The 17,564-nt window shown below is 40.5% G+C and overlaps 1 protein-coding gene across 4 annotated transcripts in view; it reads left to right on the top strand.

Moving 5' to 3' along the window:
• The first annotated feature begins 2,935 nt into the window (after window positions 1-2,935).
• The window catches only part of Edrf1 (erythroid differentiation regulatory factor 1), a 35,139-nt gene continuing 20,510 nt past the window's right edge, over window positions 2,936-17,564 (top strand). For 2 of the 4 annotated variants that reach the window (XM_051193197.1, XM_051193198.1), the window contains exons 1-13: window positions 2,936-3,183; window positions 4,193-4,401; window positions 5,647-5,713; window positions 6,273-6,398; window positions 8,741-8,865; window positions 9,106-9,262; window positions 11,779-11,880; window positions 12,138-12,259; window positions 12,950-13,061; window positions 14,566-14,713; window positions 14,789-14,897; window positions 15,325-15,436; window positions 16,332-16,592. In XM_051193197.1, the coding sequence (XP_051049154.1) occupies window positions 3,076-3,183; window positions 4,193-4,401; window positions 5,647-5,713; window positions 6,273-6,398; window positions 8,741-8,865; window positions 9,106-9,262; window positions 11,779-11,880; window positions 12,138-12,259; window positions 12,950-13,061; window positions 14,566-14,713; window positions 14,789-14,897; window positions 15,325-15,436; window positions 16,332-16,592 (1,758 nt within the window). In that variant the 5' untranslated portion in view covers window positions 2,936-3,075. The remainder of the gene's footprint in view (window positions 3,184-4,192; window positions 4,402-5,646; window positions 5,714-6,272; window positions 6,399-8,740; window positions 8,866-9,105; window positions 9,263-11,778; window positions 11,881-12,137; window positions 12,260-12,949; window positions 13,062-14,565; window positions 14,714-14,788; window positions 14,898-15,324; window positions 15,437-16,331; window positions 16,593-17,564) is intronic. The other 2 variants (XM_051193201.1, XM_051193199.1) reach the window with 2 other exon arrangements.

Raw genomic sequence — 17,564 nt, forward strand, 5'->3', positions numbered from 1 at the left:
GAGCCTGCAGTTGGTGAAACAGAGGTGATCAGACAGGGCCTTTGAGCTCACAGGCAGCAAGGGAGGCAGACAGAAACATCATTTTCCTGTAGCGTGACAAGTACAGGAAAAGCTGTACCAGAGTAAGGAACCAAAAACTCTGTCTCTGTGTGTGTGTGTGGTGTGTGGTGTGTGTGTGTGTGTGTGTGTGTGTGTACCAGAGTAAGGAACCAAAAACTCTGTCTCTGTGTGTGTGTGTGGTGTGTGGTGTGTGTGTGTGTGTGTGTGTGTGTGTGGTGTGTGGTGTGTGTGTGTGTGTGTGTGTGTGTGTGTGTAGAAAGAGTGGGAAATGTTAGGGAAGACTTACACTGATACCTGAAATTAATCTAGAAGATGAACAGGAATAAGCTATGTAATTTGGTAAAGGTTATTCTTTGCAGAAGAAAAGCACCAGTAACTGGGAGCTTTGGAGCAAGCTGTTGGGGTGGCACATTGTAAGTTAGTCATCCATTCAACATGTGTGTCCTATGCAGAGAGAGCATCAGGCACTGAGACAGGAAACATGAGAGCCCTACACTGACACAACTGTCCAGGGAGGCATGGTTGATAGAGACAGTCCTAAGGGGACATCAGTCAGGCTAAGTTGGGCACAGTACAAACAGGAGCATAAATTTATGTCTTAACATTTGAATTATGGGAGGAGTCATCTGTTTTCTCATAACATTGGATTTCAATCAGTTACATTAGAGGCAATGATAATAACTTTTAAAAGCCTACAACGTGTGTTTGATTAAGGGGGAAAAAAGATCTTGGAGCTAGAGGAATGTATAAACTTTATGTAACCCAGATGTGCCTGATTTCTCCAGGCCTCCCTCGGGGATCACTCTCCTCTCCCAACTAAATGAGTCCCTGCCTGTGTATGGCTTCCAGGGACCCAGCCTCGGGCCAGGCCTCCCTCCATAAGGCCTGGGAGGCCTGCCTTGGCCGAGCCCTGAGCTCCCATGATTGCTCATTCTTGTCAGCTTCTTCTGTATATCAAGTTCTTAGTTCTGCATCATTCATTTCTCCCTTGTTGGGAGAAATGACACATTTTCCTACTAAGCACATTTTCCTAAGCATCAAAAAGGGTCCAAATGTTTACTTCTCTAGAGAAAATATGCAATGTGTTCATCCTGAGGAAAAAAACTAACACCAACTAGGTAAATCCTTTCTTACTGATACAACATTATACAATAAGTGGCAAAACTGTAAGATTAGCAGAAGCTAACTTGTATTTGTGAGAAGGATTAGTGAAATTAATTATAAAACAGCCAGAAAGAAAAAATAGGAAAATAAAGAAAATTTCAAAGAATACATGTAGAATTGTTTCTTGTTACCTATGTCTGTTCATTTAGAGACATAGAAACAGATGTATTTTTTTTAGATTGGAATCATAGTACTTTTAAAATATTTGTCATTTAGCATAAAATGGTATGCAATTCAGATTTTTTTTTTACATATTCTTTGAAAATGAATTAATGGATGCCCAAGGTTTATCATGTACCCAAAGTAAGTTTATTAAGTTTTATTCAAACCTTGTATTATTATTGTGTATGCGCCCGTATTAGTACCACAGGTCATGTGATCGGTACAGAGAGCTTTCCAGAGTCAACTTTCTCCTTCTACCATGTGTTCCAGGGCTGAGATGGAACTCGGGGTATCATCACGCTTGGTTGGCAGGCAGGGGCTTTTACCTGCTGAGCTTGCCAGCCCTTGTAATGTATTAAACAACAAATAATAGCAATAACAACAGTAACTGGCTGTAAAACATAAAGTAGTTCTTAAAAACCACAATGCATACTTTAAAATAAATGTCTGCAAAACATAAATCAAAATACTAATTCATAAAAGTGTCTTGTTTAACTTGAAAACAATTTGCAGACCGCACCTGATTGCTACAAGGACTCCTAAAGATGCAATTACTGAGTTCTCGGAGCCTAATGAAAAAGTATATCCTGGCATAAGCAAATAACTGCAAAGGCCAAACATTTAAAAACAAAAGCAATACCTCGGGGCTGGAGAGATGGCTCAGCAATTAGGAGCAGTTTCTGCCCCGCTCAGTCATCCACATTAGGCAAAACCCAACTGCCTGTAATTCAGTTCCTAGAGATCTGATGCCCTCTTCTGGCTTCTGATAGCATTGCATACACACAAAGCTTAAAAAAAACAAAACAAAAATACCCCTCATACACACAACACAAAAACATTTCAAATACCTTTTACAAACAAAACCTCAAAAAATACTTTTTTTTGCGGGAATGTGGCAGTCTGTCCGATATTAGGTGCAGAGTAGGAAATGTAGCCTAGAGTGCTTGCCTAGCCTACACGAAGGCCTGGGTTCCATCCTCAGGCAGGAATAAACGCAAGCATTTGGGAGCTGGTAGCAGGAGAATGCGAAGTTCAAGGTCACCCTCGCTACTCAGCAAGTTCAAGACCAGCCAGGGCTGCGTGGGGCGCTGCCTGGAAAACTACTGAAGAGGCTGATTACGTTCTCTCCTTGCTGTTCAGAGCTCTGGAGAGGCTTCGGGGAGAAACGCAGCCCCACCGATCCGAAGGTGCTAGACCCACAGGTGGTCGCTACGCGTGTGGAACTGAGACGCCCCGAGAGGACGGACCGCCTGTGAGGGCTGACGCCGTCGCCTTTGATTACGCGAAGCTCAGAAGCAGCACTCAGCTCCCCTACCTCCCGGTCTTTGACTCAAGTCCTAACAACTGTTTGCCAACAAAGACTAGCCGCCAGCGAGGGGGGAGGAGCCCGGGCGTCGGATATCGCGAGAAGTGGCCGCCCGAGTGGTGTGACAGGCGCCGGGCGAGTTGCTGCTCCCGCCCCGTCCCGCCCCGAGGGAGGAGCTACAGCCGGAGGACGGGCAGGACATTTGGGGTAAATCTCGCGAGGTTTGATAGCATCACCTCGAGCCTTTCCTGTCAGCCGCCGGAAGTGCGAGCTGCGGAGTGTCCGAGTCTCTCGCACTGCGGTTCTCCTGCGACTCTGGGCCCGCGTTCCTGTCGCAGACTCCTGGGCTCGCGCGTCTTGTCGTCTCCCCCGGGGCGGAAATAATGGGGGACCCGAAGGAAGCCGGAGCCGAGGCTTCGCCTCCCGGGGCGGCTGCTCGAGGAGGGCTCAGCCTCCTGTCCCAAGCGGAGTCCGAGGAGCCTTCTGCCCAGGTGAGTCTTCGGCGGGGCACGACCTGCCGGGACTCCGCGGTTTGCGTGTCCGCCGGACCTGGAAGGAAAATCGCGGGGCTTCTGGAGCTTTCTTCCTTTACACCTTTGGTGCAAAAGGAGTCACCGGGTGTGACTGTCATCGGGTTTGCAGGTGTTTGCTTGCAAGGCATCGATGCAAAACGCAGCTGGTTTCCCACGCGCGGGTTAATTGATGGGTAGGGCTGCTTACCGAATGTGCCACAGCCTTCCGAAGGCGGAGCAAAGAGGGACAGTGCCAGGGAGGGCCTCAACGAAATCTTAACTGACCTGGTATCTTAAAAGGTGCAAAGTGTTTGCCAAACCTAAAGGGGCTCTAGAAGTAATTAGAATGTGAGACCAGACTGTCTGAGCCTACTCGGGAGTGTGCAGTGAAGGCTATGGAGTTGATTCAGAATGTATGGTCGGATGAGTTTACGCATCAGTCGCTGTAGGTTTGATGAAATAAACACGACCCGGTATCTTTTTACAAATGGCTTTGATGTATGCTAAGCTAAAACAGTCTTAAAACCGTACACTGGTCTTGCTCATTTTGCATGCAGTTAACATGACACAATTGAGCCCACTTGGTTTCTGATGCTCCATTTTATATGACTCAACAAACTGAGTGGTCATGACTGGTGTGGAACCGGTTGTGTAGACCAGTGAGGCTGGCTTTAGACCTTGCAGTGACCCCTTCTGTGGCTGCCTCCATGGTGCTGGAGCAAGCGTGTGCAGCTACTGTGCCCAGTATTTTAAGAAGCAGTTTGGTTGGCCTTTATCCACTTCGTGATTGATCTTTTCCTTTTTACGGTTAATGAAAAACAGCTAGGTAAGCATAATTTAAGCTTGAGTCTTAGTGTGACAGCTGACAGGCAACATCGACTCCTTATGGAGCCTGATTTGGTGGATTCCTCCTGCTTTATTTGTATGAAGGTGAGATTGTCATTCCTAGCGATATTCATTAAAGCTTCATTTCATATGTTAAAATTAGGGATCAGCTTTATTTCTTGGAGGCAATGAAGTGAAAAGCCGAGCCGTGGTGAAATATTCTTCTGCACCTCCTCGAACAGCATTTGCACGTCTCGAAGAAAAAACAGACTTGAAACTCCCACCTGCCAACTGGTTACGAGAGAGTGCCAAACTAGGGCCAGCAGGAACTACCATTCTTGGCAATAGTAAGAAAAGCAAGCCATTTTCGAGGTAAATTTTAATTGCTGGCATTCCTTTCCCTCCCTTTCAACCGACACTTCAAGCTGCTCTCCAGTTCAGTTTGAGGTGCACATTAATTGGCTCACATATTTTTAATAAAAATTTATAGCTGTCATTCAAATCCATGTTACAATAAGACAATATTGGAGTTATATGCTTTCTTTAAGTCTACAGCATGTTTTAACAAACATCAATGTTGACTGCTAATAAGCTGTTTTAGCCATTTGTATATGCTCTGAATATGTGTAAATAGGGTGGTGTGTGAGGAGCAAGAGTTGAGCCACTAGTTAGCTTGCTGTTTGGAGTTTTTAATTAAAGGTGATGCAGTAGTGTTTATATTCTTATAGACCATTTACTATATGTTCTTCTTCTTCCCCTGAATGATTGGACTTAAAATATTTTCATACAACTTATATAGCAACAACCACAAACATTAATACCCTATGAGCTAATAGTTTAGAAATTATTTTGATGCCTCAAGTAAAGCCATGTTCACAAGTTATTTGTAGCATTTTTGATATTATGAAAAGTCTGAAAATAACCATTTATTTCTATTATTTTAAAAACGATTTAACTGTATTAAGTGTGGTGAGTTGGGTTAAATAGTTATGTTGACTATATAAATACTGTGCTAGATTATCTTTCTCCTGTATTTTTTATAACCATCTTTTAAGATAGACACTATTAACTATTTGCAAATGAGGAATCAAGGTTAGCCTCTTTACACAGAGCAGATGGGAGATCATATCAACACATGCAGTATGCAGTCCTAGGTAAATGTCCTGACTCAATTCACTTACTAATGGGGAAATTGTGACATCGGTTGCTTTTCAAGCTCGTAGATCACATAGATGAGCCTCATGAGGTGACTCGGAATTAGTTGGATGCTCACCAGTTTTTCATTTTCACTTTATGATTGATTTCAGGTATGGTTTTTCCTCATATTTATTTTGTTTTTCTTCTCCACATGTTGAAAGAATAAAGTCTTGAACTATTTTACATTGCAGAGGTTTGGGTTTATGATAATACTAATTGTTTCTCACAGGTCTTACAGTTTTATGAAGTCAGAGATGCATTTTTAAGGTGTGCTTATTTTAGTACATCTAAGAAGGAAGTACTAGACAGCTGAATGACAATATACACACCTTGATTTCCAAGTGTGAGATGTAGCTGTGCATGTCCTAGAAGCAGTGCAACTTGATACTCTGTTCTACCTGTGGCTTCTTCCTTCCACAGTTTCGGCATGGCATATGACTTCATTGACTCAGTGGGAAATGATGTGGATGTGGTCTCTGACTCAGAAGTGAGTGTTGTCATTCAATGTGACTTTGGGGGTATACAGTGCTAGGTGGCACAGTCTTGCTATCAACAATTCAATAAGGCACAGTTAACTAATTATTCATGACTATGTTTGTTTTAAAATACTTTTTATCTCCTTTTAAAAGGAGGACAGAATTCCAAAAACAGTGGCAATGATAAAAATCTGAATATTGTTGGTAGTATTTTAATAATAATAATTGAAACATACTATGTTTGAGTTATTCTTCATACCAATTGAGAATTAGAAATTATATTCTAGTAGCTATTGATTCTTGATTTGTAGCTCTCTGTTGGTCGATACAGAAAAGGATATAAAAAGGAATACTTGTAAAAGTAAGTACTGGGTTGTCACACTGACAGTATAACTCAAGAGTTTATAAAGATCTGTCTTCCATGTAATTGTAATTCTTGCATAGTTTAGTTTGTGTAACCTTGAGGAAATAAGGCTTAAATTTGAGGAAATTAAGCTTAAAATTGAATGAAGTTAAAATTCAAAAGATTCTGGGTTATCCTAAAAGGGCCTTTCTAAACTTTTTTTTAAGAACATAAAAAAGCTCCTGAAGATTCCCTACAGCAAGTCCCACGTAAGCATGGCTGTCCACCGCATAGGAAGGACCCTCTTACTAGATGAGCTGGATATTCAAGAACTCTTTATGAGGTCGTCTCAGGTAATTAATTTATGCAAAAAGCATTTAGAAAACCATTTCAGGAGCACTGAAAGTATGGCTTTTTTTTTTTTTTTTTTGCTGAGTCAAATTCTCAGAATTTGTATAAAAAGCTGAGCATAGTTACACCGTTCTATAAGCCCATTACTGTGGGAAATTGGAGACAGGATTGCTGGGGCTGGCTTGGCAGTGACAGGGTGGAGAATGACAAATATCAAACTTGGGGTACAGTGATGGATAAGGCAGATAATGATAAACCAAGACACCTGACAACCTCATTTGACCTCTGTATTAGACTTGCATGCATACTCATCAAACACAATCACATCATACATGCATACTCATACATACACAGTTACTTTAAAAAATGCCAAATTGGAATTGTACCTGAGTACTTCAGCAATATAGAAATAAAAGGTTTCATTAAAGATTTAAAAACAGAGCTGGGTGGTGATGGCATATACTTTTAATCCCAGCACTTAGGAGGCAGACAGGCCTGAGTTTCAGGCCAGCCTAGTCTACAGAGCGAGGTCTAGGACAGCCAGGGATAATACCAAAAATCCCTGTCTTGAGGGTGGGGGGGAGATTAAAAACAGCAAAAAGTTTTAATAAAGAAAAAAAAAAAAACTGGATGTGACGGCTCACATCTTAATCTCAGGGCTGAGGAGGCAGAGAAAGATGGGGATCTCTGAGTTCAAGGCCAGCCTGGGCTATGTACAGAGTTCCAGGACAGCTGGGACTAGTTAGAGAAACCCTGTCTTTAAAAAGGAAGGGAGGGAAGGAAAAAACAGAACAGAGAAGAAAATTCTTGTAAAGGAAGTTATTATTTTTAGGTGCTTGTACACGTCTGTGGACCACAAGCAGGTGTGGTGGTACCCAGGGAAGCCAATAGAAGATATCTGATCCTCTGTCACTAGAGATAAAGATGTTTGTGAGCCACCATGTGGGTGCTGGGAATCTTGAAGATCACTCTTTGCTCTTAACCATTGAGCCATTTCCTAGCCCCCTCTTTTATTCATTTTTAAAACGGGGGGGGGGGGGAGGAAGAGGGGGACACACACGAGGACAATCAGCAAACAAAAAAAACACACACACAAGGAAAAGGATGACATAAAAAAATTTGTTAAATTTGTGAAATTAAAGGAATTAATTGGATTTTTGAAAAATCTTGTAATCAATGTTAAAGAGCTATTCCTCTGAATGTAACTGATAATATTAACCGAGTTCTAGTTTCTCTGCTATTGGTAACATGTTTTCCCCCAAGTGTTGAGGAAAGTTCCTGTTTCTCTAGGCCTGCTTCCATCTGTACAGTTATTTTCATGAACTGGTGACAAGTAATTGATTTCTGCCAGTTTATACTAGTTTTTAAAGTATTCCTACACAGTATTGTTTTGTTTGAATGTAGGGCTTCATGCATGTTAGACAAGTGTTTGTCACAAGTGCCCATCTCCCCAGACAGGGTCTTGCTAATTGCGTAGGCTGGCTCCAATTCACTCTGTAGTTCATGGAGGTCTTAAACTTGTAGTTCTCCTGCTTCATCCTCCCAAGTAACTGGGATGACAGACCTCCCCATAGTCCTAGCTTCTCTAATGCTTCGATACACTAAAGGTAGATTTTCCTTGGAAAAAGAACACTGTGTTGCTTGTGTGTGAGAGACTGTTGCTTGTGTGTGAGAGATGGGGAGGGAGAAAAAGAGAGTGAGAGAGCGAGCGAGAGTGAAAGCACAAACACTCTTGTTCCTTACTTGTTTGCTGAGTTATACATAGATACTTTGAATAAAGTGTAAAAGTAGGGGCTACTTCAGGCAGCTAAGGAGGTACTACAGAAAAGTATTTCCTCTCCAGGCCTGGCTTAGAAGAAAAAGATGTGAGCTTAGAAGAGATGTGAATTGGGTGCAGGAAGATCTAAGTGTTTTATGAGTGTATGCTTATGAAACTACTCAGAAATTAATAAAGAGTATCTCCTTGTAAATGAGAGTATTGGATGAGTATTAGTCAGTGTTTTGTCACAGTGATGAAATACTCCAGAGAATCAACATGAAAAAAAAATGAGGTTTATTCTGCCTGTGGATTCAGAAGTTATACCCTACCACAGTACCATTGCTTTGAGCCTGGGTGAGAGTCTCCTTCGCTCATGGTGACCAAGAAGCAAAGACAGAAAGAATGGGCCAGGGTCCTAGTATCCCCTTATGGCCATGCATCTCCAGTGACCTAACTCCCTTCTGCTAAGCTCCCCTTTTAAAGGCCCTAGAAGCACTGCTGGCTGTGTACTGAGCCTTTAACACACTGTGTTCCACATCTGTTACTTGTGTTCATATTTGTTCAGTAATGTCTCATGTTATTCAGACTGGTGATTGGACGTGGTTGAAAGAGTTTTATCAAAGACTGATCGATCAGAAGTGGCAGAGGAAGAAGAAGAGTAAAGAGCACTGGTATCAGAAGGCTATTCTTTCCAAGTTCTTGTACTACAGGTACTTGACCACTGTTTATTTTTATCTTAAGAAAAGTGAGATTCTGGCCTAAAATTTACTCAGTTTGAAGAGGGTAAAATTAGCAATTCAAGTTTTGCTTCTGTGATTTTTGTTAACATTTAGCTTATTGTATTTCTTATAATCAGGATGTATGCTTGATCATAGAATCTAGTTCATACAAATAGGTAGACTGTAACATAAATGTGATGACTTTTTTTCCTCTCTTTCTGATTTGACCAGCATCAATGGTGATGGAGCCGCCCAGCCTGTCCCATCTCCTGCAGAACAGCAAGAATCATCTAGTTCTGATCAGACACATGATTCTGAAGGGGCTTCCTGGCCCGCTCCCTTTGAAATGCCTTCTTCAGTGTCTGAAGATCCCAGTGCTTCCAGTCAGGTTTGTTAGTTCTTGGATGATGATGCTGTGAACTCACTTAGGAAAACACAACCTTACCGAAATAACAGGTGGTGAATAAGGATGAGGAGTATTTTACCAACTCATGTCACGATTAGGGGAAAAAGTGCTTTTAGTTTCCCACAATAGAATTTGCAGGAGTTAATGTGAATGGTTAGATTTTTTTTTAATTAAATAACCCAAAATATTTAAAGTAGCCAACTGATTTTTTTTCTCTCTCTCTTAAAATTGAATACTATTGCTGGGTATGATGGTACACACCTTTAGTTCCAGCACTCAGGAGGCAGAGACACACATATCTGTGAGTTTGAAGCCAACCTGGTCTACAAAGCAAATTCCAGGACAGCTAGGTCTACACAGAAAAGCCCTGTCTCAAAAACCAAAACACTATTGAATATAACAGTAAGGGGTTTTTTGTTTTGTTTTTCAGGACATGGTTTCTCGGTGCAGCTTTGGAGCCTGTCCTGGAACACGATCTGTAGACCAGACTGGCCTCAAACTCACAGAGATCAACCTGCCTCTGCCTCCCAAGTGCTGGGATTAAGGGCAGGTGCCAACACTGTCCTGCCTATCTATATCTTTAACCCTTGATAAGTACCTGCCATGTTTAGACAATAGGTATGCCTATAATTAAGATTGTTTGGCCTAAAATGAAGCTCCTGACGTTGGCCCCACATTAATGTTATGTGAAGATTTTAGAAAGAAAGAGAGAAAAGAAGGAAAGAAAGAATAGGCTGTTGTGTCCTTTGTCTCATGTCCTCGGTTTCTTATTTATTTAACTCATTTTTGAGATTTTTATCTTATGTATATGAGTGTTTGCTTACCTGCATGTCTGAGCACCGTGTGTGTGCCTGGTACCCAAAGAGGCCACAAGATGGTGTTGGATCCACTGGAACTGAGAGTTGTAAACTTCCATGTTCATCCTGGGAACTGAGCCAGGGTCCTCTGAAAGAGCAGCCAGTGTTCTAAACTACTGAGTCATCTCTCCAATCCCTAGTTATTTATTTTTAACTTAGTGTACTGTAGGAAGAAATGACAGTGTATAGATCTTAAGTAGTGGCATTTCTAATTTTAGGAAAAAAAATACTAATAACCCCAAAGAAATAAAAGTGGAGCTTTTAACTTGGTAAATTTTGTTTTTTCATTTTGCTGTATATTTTCATGCACTGAACATGGATTCACCCAGATTGGTTCCATCTTTACACATAAGAGTTATAAAAGATTAAAACACTTGATTTAAAAAAAAAAAAAAAAAAACTAACTAACTTGATTTTAGTTGTAGGGGTTTTAAAATAGAGAGGACATTCCATACAAATATATAAACAAATTTGAGGGGTTTTGTTGTTTTGTTTTCCAAAGAGAAAATATAAAAGGAAAGAGTACTTAATGTGCAAGTCACTTACTAGTTACATAAGGAGTAGGGACATACCATTCTGCATTCATTACTTTAAATGTTTTAGGGCTTGGTTGGTTAGTACACACACTATTCTCATACAGGATCTGAATTTCATTCCAAGCAGCCACGTTGGGCAGCTCACAACTATTTTAACTCCAGCTCCAGGGGAGTTATTGTCCTTCTCTGGCCTGTAGGATTACTTGTATTCATATGTACATACCCTCCATAGATATACACATAGTTCAGTAAAATATGATGGTTTTGTGAAATCAGCAGACAAAGACAGCATCACTATTAAAAGTTTACTTGTGACAGCTGCTTAATGGCTGCAAAACTGGATAATATGCTGTGTTTACTCAACATCTAGGTATTTTCCTAAATGTATCCCAGACTCTGAAGAACAAATTTAATCCCATCACTTAGAATGGACAGGGCTACAAAGAGAGAGACTATCTCCAAAAAAGAAAAAGTTTTAATGTTAATATTAAATAAATGGGAGAACATTGGATTAGAGAAGGAAGTAGATTTTTCTATTGTAATACCATTTGTTTTGTTTTGTTTTTGTCTTTTGTTGTTTTTAGGACTGTGGTGAGAATGATATTTAGTAGATTTAATTTTTAAAAACAAATATTTGGTAGGCAACAGATTTTCACACTAAAGTAAAAGTTTTTTGTGTCTCCATGGTTTGGGATTCTGTGAAACTCACATACATAGGACATGCTCAACTGGAGACTGTTGGTCTGAAGACTTTTAAATTATGGCTGAGGTGCTAGGTATTTCAGTTCAGTAGAGATGTGCTCGGCTGCCAGAGAGTGGTAATCAGACTTACCAAAAATCAAAAATGAAAATTGAATTCTTGAAAGATCTTTAGTCTATCTCTCGTTTAAGATATGAATTTGATTAGCTTGCAGCAACTGCAGGAAATCAGAGCTAAAGCAGGCCACACTCCATGAGTGATGAGCACCATGCATTGATTGTACTGGCTAATTCACACAGGTAGATTGGGGCGTGTGATCTAGTGTGTGGGTGATACTCTGTAAGCATAGGTCAATTATAAGAAGTGTTGGCAGCACAGTCACTCCTTATCTTGCACTTTCCACAGGACAGGGAGCCTCTTGAGCCCTCATGTATAGTGGGGCATGTGGCCTCAGCACCCAAAGAGCAAAACCTTACTACTTTGTTCAATGACGGGGAGAACAGTCAGGTATGCTTTCCATGTACCCACCTGAGACAACTAGTCCTCAGTCCACTTCATCACTTAAAAACTAGTCTCAGTTGCAACTGATAGGGAATAACTCCACTTGGTCCTCAGATTTGCTTTGTAAACATCTCTCTGTCTTTTACAGCTCTTGGGAATTGACTTTGTCTCCTTTGCCTGTTTTCCTACCCTGCTGTTTCTTTGGATCACGGAAGGGAAAACTATGAATCTCTTAATATAATTTTTCCTATTTTAAATTAAAGGGTCTTAAAAATGATTTCGTCCGGAATATTCTGTGGACTTTTGAAGATATCCATATGCTGGTTGGTTCTAACATGCCTATATTTGGTGGTGGCAGATATCCAGCAGTTAGCTTACGTCTCAGGTAAACCACCTTATGCCCCTTGTGCTTTTCTTTAAACAAGCTTCCTTTAAAGTGAATGTCCCATTTGCTCTCCTCTGACTGTTAGGATGGCCTCCTCTTTCTCATTTTTTTCTGCTTCTTGCTCCTGCCAGTGGAAATTGTCACAGAAAGCAAGCACTGTCAACAGATGTTGACAGCCCCATAAACAAGTGTTACTTTGATACTGACTGGAAGTCCAGGTCAGATGTCTGTGGAACTGGCCTAGTCTTATGTTTGAGTCTACAACTAGTCAAAATACAAGTTTATTTACTTGCTTAAAGTGGTTAACCAGCTTCCTCCTATATAATTGTGAACATTATCTTAACGCTCCCTGCACATAAGCTAGTGTCAGTGCTGACTTGGGTATTATCATATGTGTGGTCAGTGTTTCCTTGGGATATGTGAGGAGCATGCAGGGAACTCACAGTTATAGTCATGCTGCTTCGTACTGAGAACTTAGCAATATGTGTTACAAATTCTAAGTTTATGGAAGGATTTTAAATATAATATAGCAATTGAGTTATGTGTGTCTGGGTTCAGATCAGAAAATATGTGTGGCGGTTTCCATCTAGGAAGAATAGAGTAAGATATCAAATGGGGAAACACATCTAAGATGATTTATTATGGATCATTTTAATTAAGCCAGATAAAATTAGAAATGTATATTTTCAGGGATAACAACAAACCTATTAATGTGTTGACTGGAATTGACTATTGGTTGGACAACTTGATCTGCAATGTCCCAGAGCTTGTGATGTGCTTCCATGTAAATGGGATTGTACAGGTAAGACACGGAGTGACTGTTCTAATCTCTCATGTAGATTGGTGCAGAGAGCATCCACAGTTTTGAAGGCCAAGAATGCTAAAGTATGTCTTTGGCAAGGAAGATAAGTGTGAATAAACTGAAATATCAATGTTTTCCTGGTTATATTGGTAAGATCAGAAATTTAGATGTTTCAGGAGTATCATTACAAGTGATTTTGGGGAAGGTCACAAATACCACTGAAGCCTATAATGCTAATATCAAGCACCCGTGGTGATTAACTCAAAGTGAGTGTACAGTGGACACATTTCTTTGTTATACAAATGTCTGCTTGGTTTATACAAAGCTTTAGGAAATGCCACAGTAATAATTGCATCTACTGGATACTGTGCTTTCCATCATCGTAGTCCCACCCAGGACCTTATGTAAGAAGCCTTGCACGCAATTCTAATTTGCAACCTTGATTGAGAACCACTGTTAGGCTATGAACCTAAAATGATAATGATGGTGAGGTGTTCACAGCAGGCATAGGGGAGGAGTGGAGGGGGGGAAATACTAATGATGGGGATGAAGAGTAGAGAGACTGACTCTCAGGTGTAGGACAGCAGTGAAGTTCACTGACATGGGACATTAATTTGTTTCAGAATGAGAAAGTGTCTAATGGGTATATGCAAGATACAGTTGTAGGGATGTTGGGGCTGGAGAAAAAGTTGGTATTTGATCTGCATAGGTACTGAGTGTAAGAGGATAAGATGCAACCCTCTTTGATGTTAGGAATATCTAGTTTTATATATATATATATATATATATATATATATATATATACACACACACACACACACACACACACACACACATCAGAAAATATGCTAAGAGATTTTAGGGCACTCTGGGAAAACATGGAGGTACTTTAGGTAATAGTAGTTGGCTGGGTTTTAGTTCAGAATAGTGGAGTACTTGCCTATGGTGAGAGGCTCTTAGATTTATCCACAGCAGTGCAAGGACACCCATATTATATATAGCAATAGTAGTATCCATTTAGCCTTTCCTCTTCTTGCCACTTCTACCCACTGTGCTCCATCCCTACAAAGGAAAATTCTGCAGGTCCAGGGAGAACATCTGGAGTAGTGTGATCTACTCTTGATCCACTGACACTTGTGTCTGAAGAAAGAGGCCAAAAATACGTGGTTTTTTGTTTTTTAAAGTTTGCTACATAAAGTCCACCTTCATTTATCTTCATCCTTGCAAACATCAGGTGGAAAAGTGTGCTGTGGTAGAAGAGAGATGTGACGGTGCCTCACTGCGTCTATACATCAGTGGTCACTCATAGAGAATGACACTCGTAATCCATCCCTCTTACGTGAAGGCCCTCAGCTCTCTGCCATTTGAAAAGGAAAAGATTGAAAAACACTGACTTAAATTATGTGCTACATAGGTTTCTACTCAAGACTTACATATTTGTTTTTAATAGTAAGTAGCTACTCCCCAAGGGTTTCCTAAGCTGCCTTTGATTTGTGCTTTACAGAAATATGAAATGATCAAAACAGAAGAAATCCCAAATTTGGAAAACTCCAATTTTTCTACTAAAGTCATAAAAGATATTGCACAGAATATTTTGTCATTTCTAAAATCTAATTGTACCAAAGAGGGGCATACCTATTGGCTCTTTAAAGGTAAGTTAATGCTTGACTGGATGGTAGTGATTCGGATGAGGGCTGTAACATGAAGTGGATTATTTCCCTTTTCAGCTAGTGGCAGTGATATTGTGAAGCTCTATGACCTCACTACTCTCTGTGAAGAAACTGAAGACAAGTACCAGAACCCATTCACAATGCCAGTGGCCATTCTCTTATACAAGTGAGTGCTTGAAGAACTGAGACATTAGCACAATGTGGCACTTGGGAAGCTGAGGGAGAAGCATCACCGGTTCAAGCCCCACCTGTGCTATGTGGCAAGACACTATCTGAAAACAAAAGTTTAAGATAAGGAAATGGTCCCACTATTCAAACCAAAGCTTTTATTACTTCTAAAGGTTTTACATAGTGAAAAAACACATTAGTATGGGGCTGGCTTGGGGGGTTGGAGTGTGTGAGGCAAAGAAATACACATAGGCACAGTATACCAAATAATGTTCAGCTTTGCTGCGAGAGCTCCATGGTGGCAGATGGTCAAGATGCAGCTTTGGGTGCCTCTTTGCATCAGTTATTCTGTTTGAAGGATACAAGGAGCCTCCAGTCCTGCAGAAGCTAAGTGGATAATGAGGCTGACATGCTTTTCTTTTCAGGGTTGCTTGTAACATGATGATGAAGAAAAATCAAAACAAGAAACACTATGGGACTATTAGAACATTGCTTCTCAACTGTGTTAAGTTGCTGGACAAAAGTAGACATCCTCAAGTAAGATTGTCATGCCTGAAGAGTAAGCCAGTCTTGGCATTCTGATAGAACATTGTTGGGGTGGAACCTAGTCAGATTCTTTCTCCATACCATATACTTCTTACTGCATGTAGCTAAGCAATATGGATGTGCTTAGTCTGAATCAAGGCATCTGCCAGTGTAAAATACACACTGAATTTTAAGAGAGGAAGTTGTTTGTACATTGAACATTTGTAGCTATGTTAATTAAATGTGTTAAATTGTTTACTAGATTTCACATCTTCTACATGAAGACTGGAAGATTTAAAATTCCACATGTGGCTCTGTTAACTTTCCTTTTGGACAGCTCTGTTCAGTGATGAGCACTAGTAATCCTAGTAGAGTGCATTTTTCTTTTGCTTTATCACAATTAGAATGTCTTTTAAAGAATTTATTTACAGAAACAAGATGTTGTCACTTGTTAGAGTGAGGAAGGCCCACGTTCCTTTCATACTTAGATTTTTCCTCTTGCATGTCCTGAGTTTGTCCCTGATAGCCATAGACTATATAGTAACTGTTAGTTGCCTGTCAAAGATTAACAGTCATACTTTATAAAGAGACACTCTGGTTTCTCACTTGGGATGAGATGGGTTTTGCTAATGTTCTACTTAAGACCATTTTCACTTGAAAGCTTGTCTCCAGTTGAATAGGAGGCTTCGCTCAAAGTACACAAATTTCTAGAAGGAAGGAAACAGTTCATCTGGATTTCACAGAATACACTTAGGGAATTTGTGTCTTTGAATTGGAAACTATCCTTTGTGTTCTGAAAACAACTTACCTTTAAACTTACTAAGATTTTCAGTGCGATAAGGCAGGTTCAGTCTTCACATATATTTTTTTCTTTTTTGTTTTTTGGGGTTTTTTTTCCCCCCGGAAGATTATTGCTTCAGCCAACTACATGCTTTCAGAGCTTTTCCAGTTGGATGAGCCTAAAAAGGAAGAAAGTTCAGATTCCCCCTTAAATGAGAATTCTGATGAAAGCTACAGTGAAGAGGAAGAGGAGATGCCCGACAGTGATGAAAATGGCTCCTACAGCACCAGTTCTGACCCAGCAGATGATAACAAGGCGGTGGCTATAATAAAGTCTGTTGGAGAACTGTCAGTACCAGAGAAATACAAGTCAATTCATCAAATCAGAGTAAGCATTTTTTCTTTGTATTTATGTTGTTAGTCTTGCAAAACATGGCATTATAGCCGGGCATTGGTGGCACATGCTTTTAACCCCAGCACTTGGGAGGCAAATCTCTATGAGTCCCAGGCAAGCCTGGTCTACAGAGCTAGTTCCTGGACAGTCTCAAAAACAATACAGAGAAACCCTATCTTGAAAAACAAAAAAACAAAAACAACAAAAAAAAAAAAATGTTACCTGAGGTAACTGACCACATTATGTAAGGCCATGTTAAGCGAATGTGCTTACCAGGGAACCATATTTTACTTTTTATGTAGGGGGATTTTTCTTTCCTGTGATCAATATATAGCATTGTCCTCTCTTTACCAGGGCATTCCTATCTAGCATTTAAATTGCTGGTGAATTACAGCTTGTTGGGTGAACATAGAATCAAGAGTTGAGGAGGGGATGCCACTGTGGTCCCCATGTAGATAAAACTGACAAATCAGCCATGTGCTACCAAAGACAATGCTTATACCTGTGGTCTTTATCTGCCATGGTTGGGGCCAGGTGGACCTTAGTAATTCATCTTGTTTAGACCTGTCTCTTGGCATGACTGTCCTGCCATCCATCTGTTGGCAACAGTGGACTTTCTGTCTACCGCCTTCCTATGTTTAGGTACAGGTCAGCACATAAGACTTCTGGCGGCTCCCTGAACTGAAATACACTCATGTTTATAGACAATCTTTTCATTTAAGCTCAGAGTTTAGCTTTGAGATGGGAACTGTATATGCAAGTAGAGTTTTCTTTTACCCTAAATCATTGCCTGATTTTTCTGACCAGCTTTCTTCACTACCCGCTTTTCTTTTCTATAAAGAAAAGTATCAGAGTCACCCAAGGTCCTGTGCTGTTGCTTCTGCTTAGAACATGTTTTTCTTGGTGTATTTCTCATGGCTGCCTTTTTCTAGGCTTATGTCTTGGCTACATAGTGTCACCTCCTTC

This window comes from Phodopus roborovskii, unplaced genomic scaffold (genome assembly GCF_943737965.1).
Source record: "Phodopus roborovskii unplaced genomic scaffold, PHOROB, whole genome shotgun sequence".
NCBI lineage: Eukaryota > Metazoa > Chordata > Mammalia > Rodentia > Cricetidae > Phodopus > Phodopus roborovskii.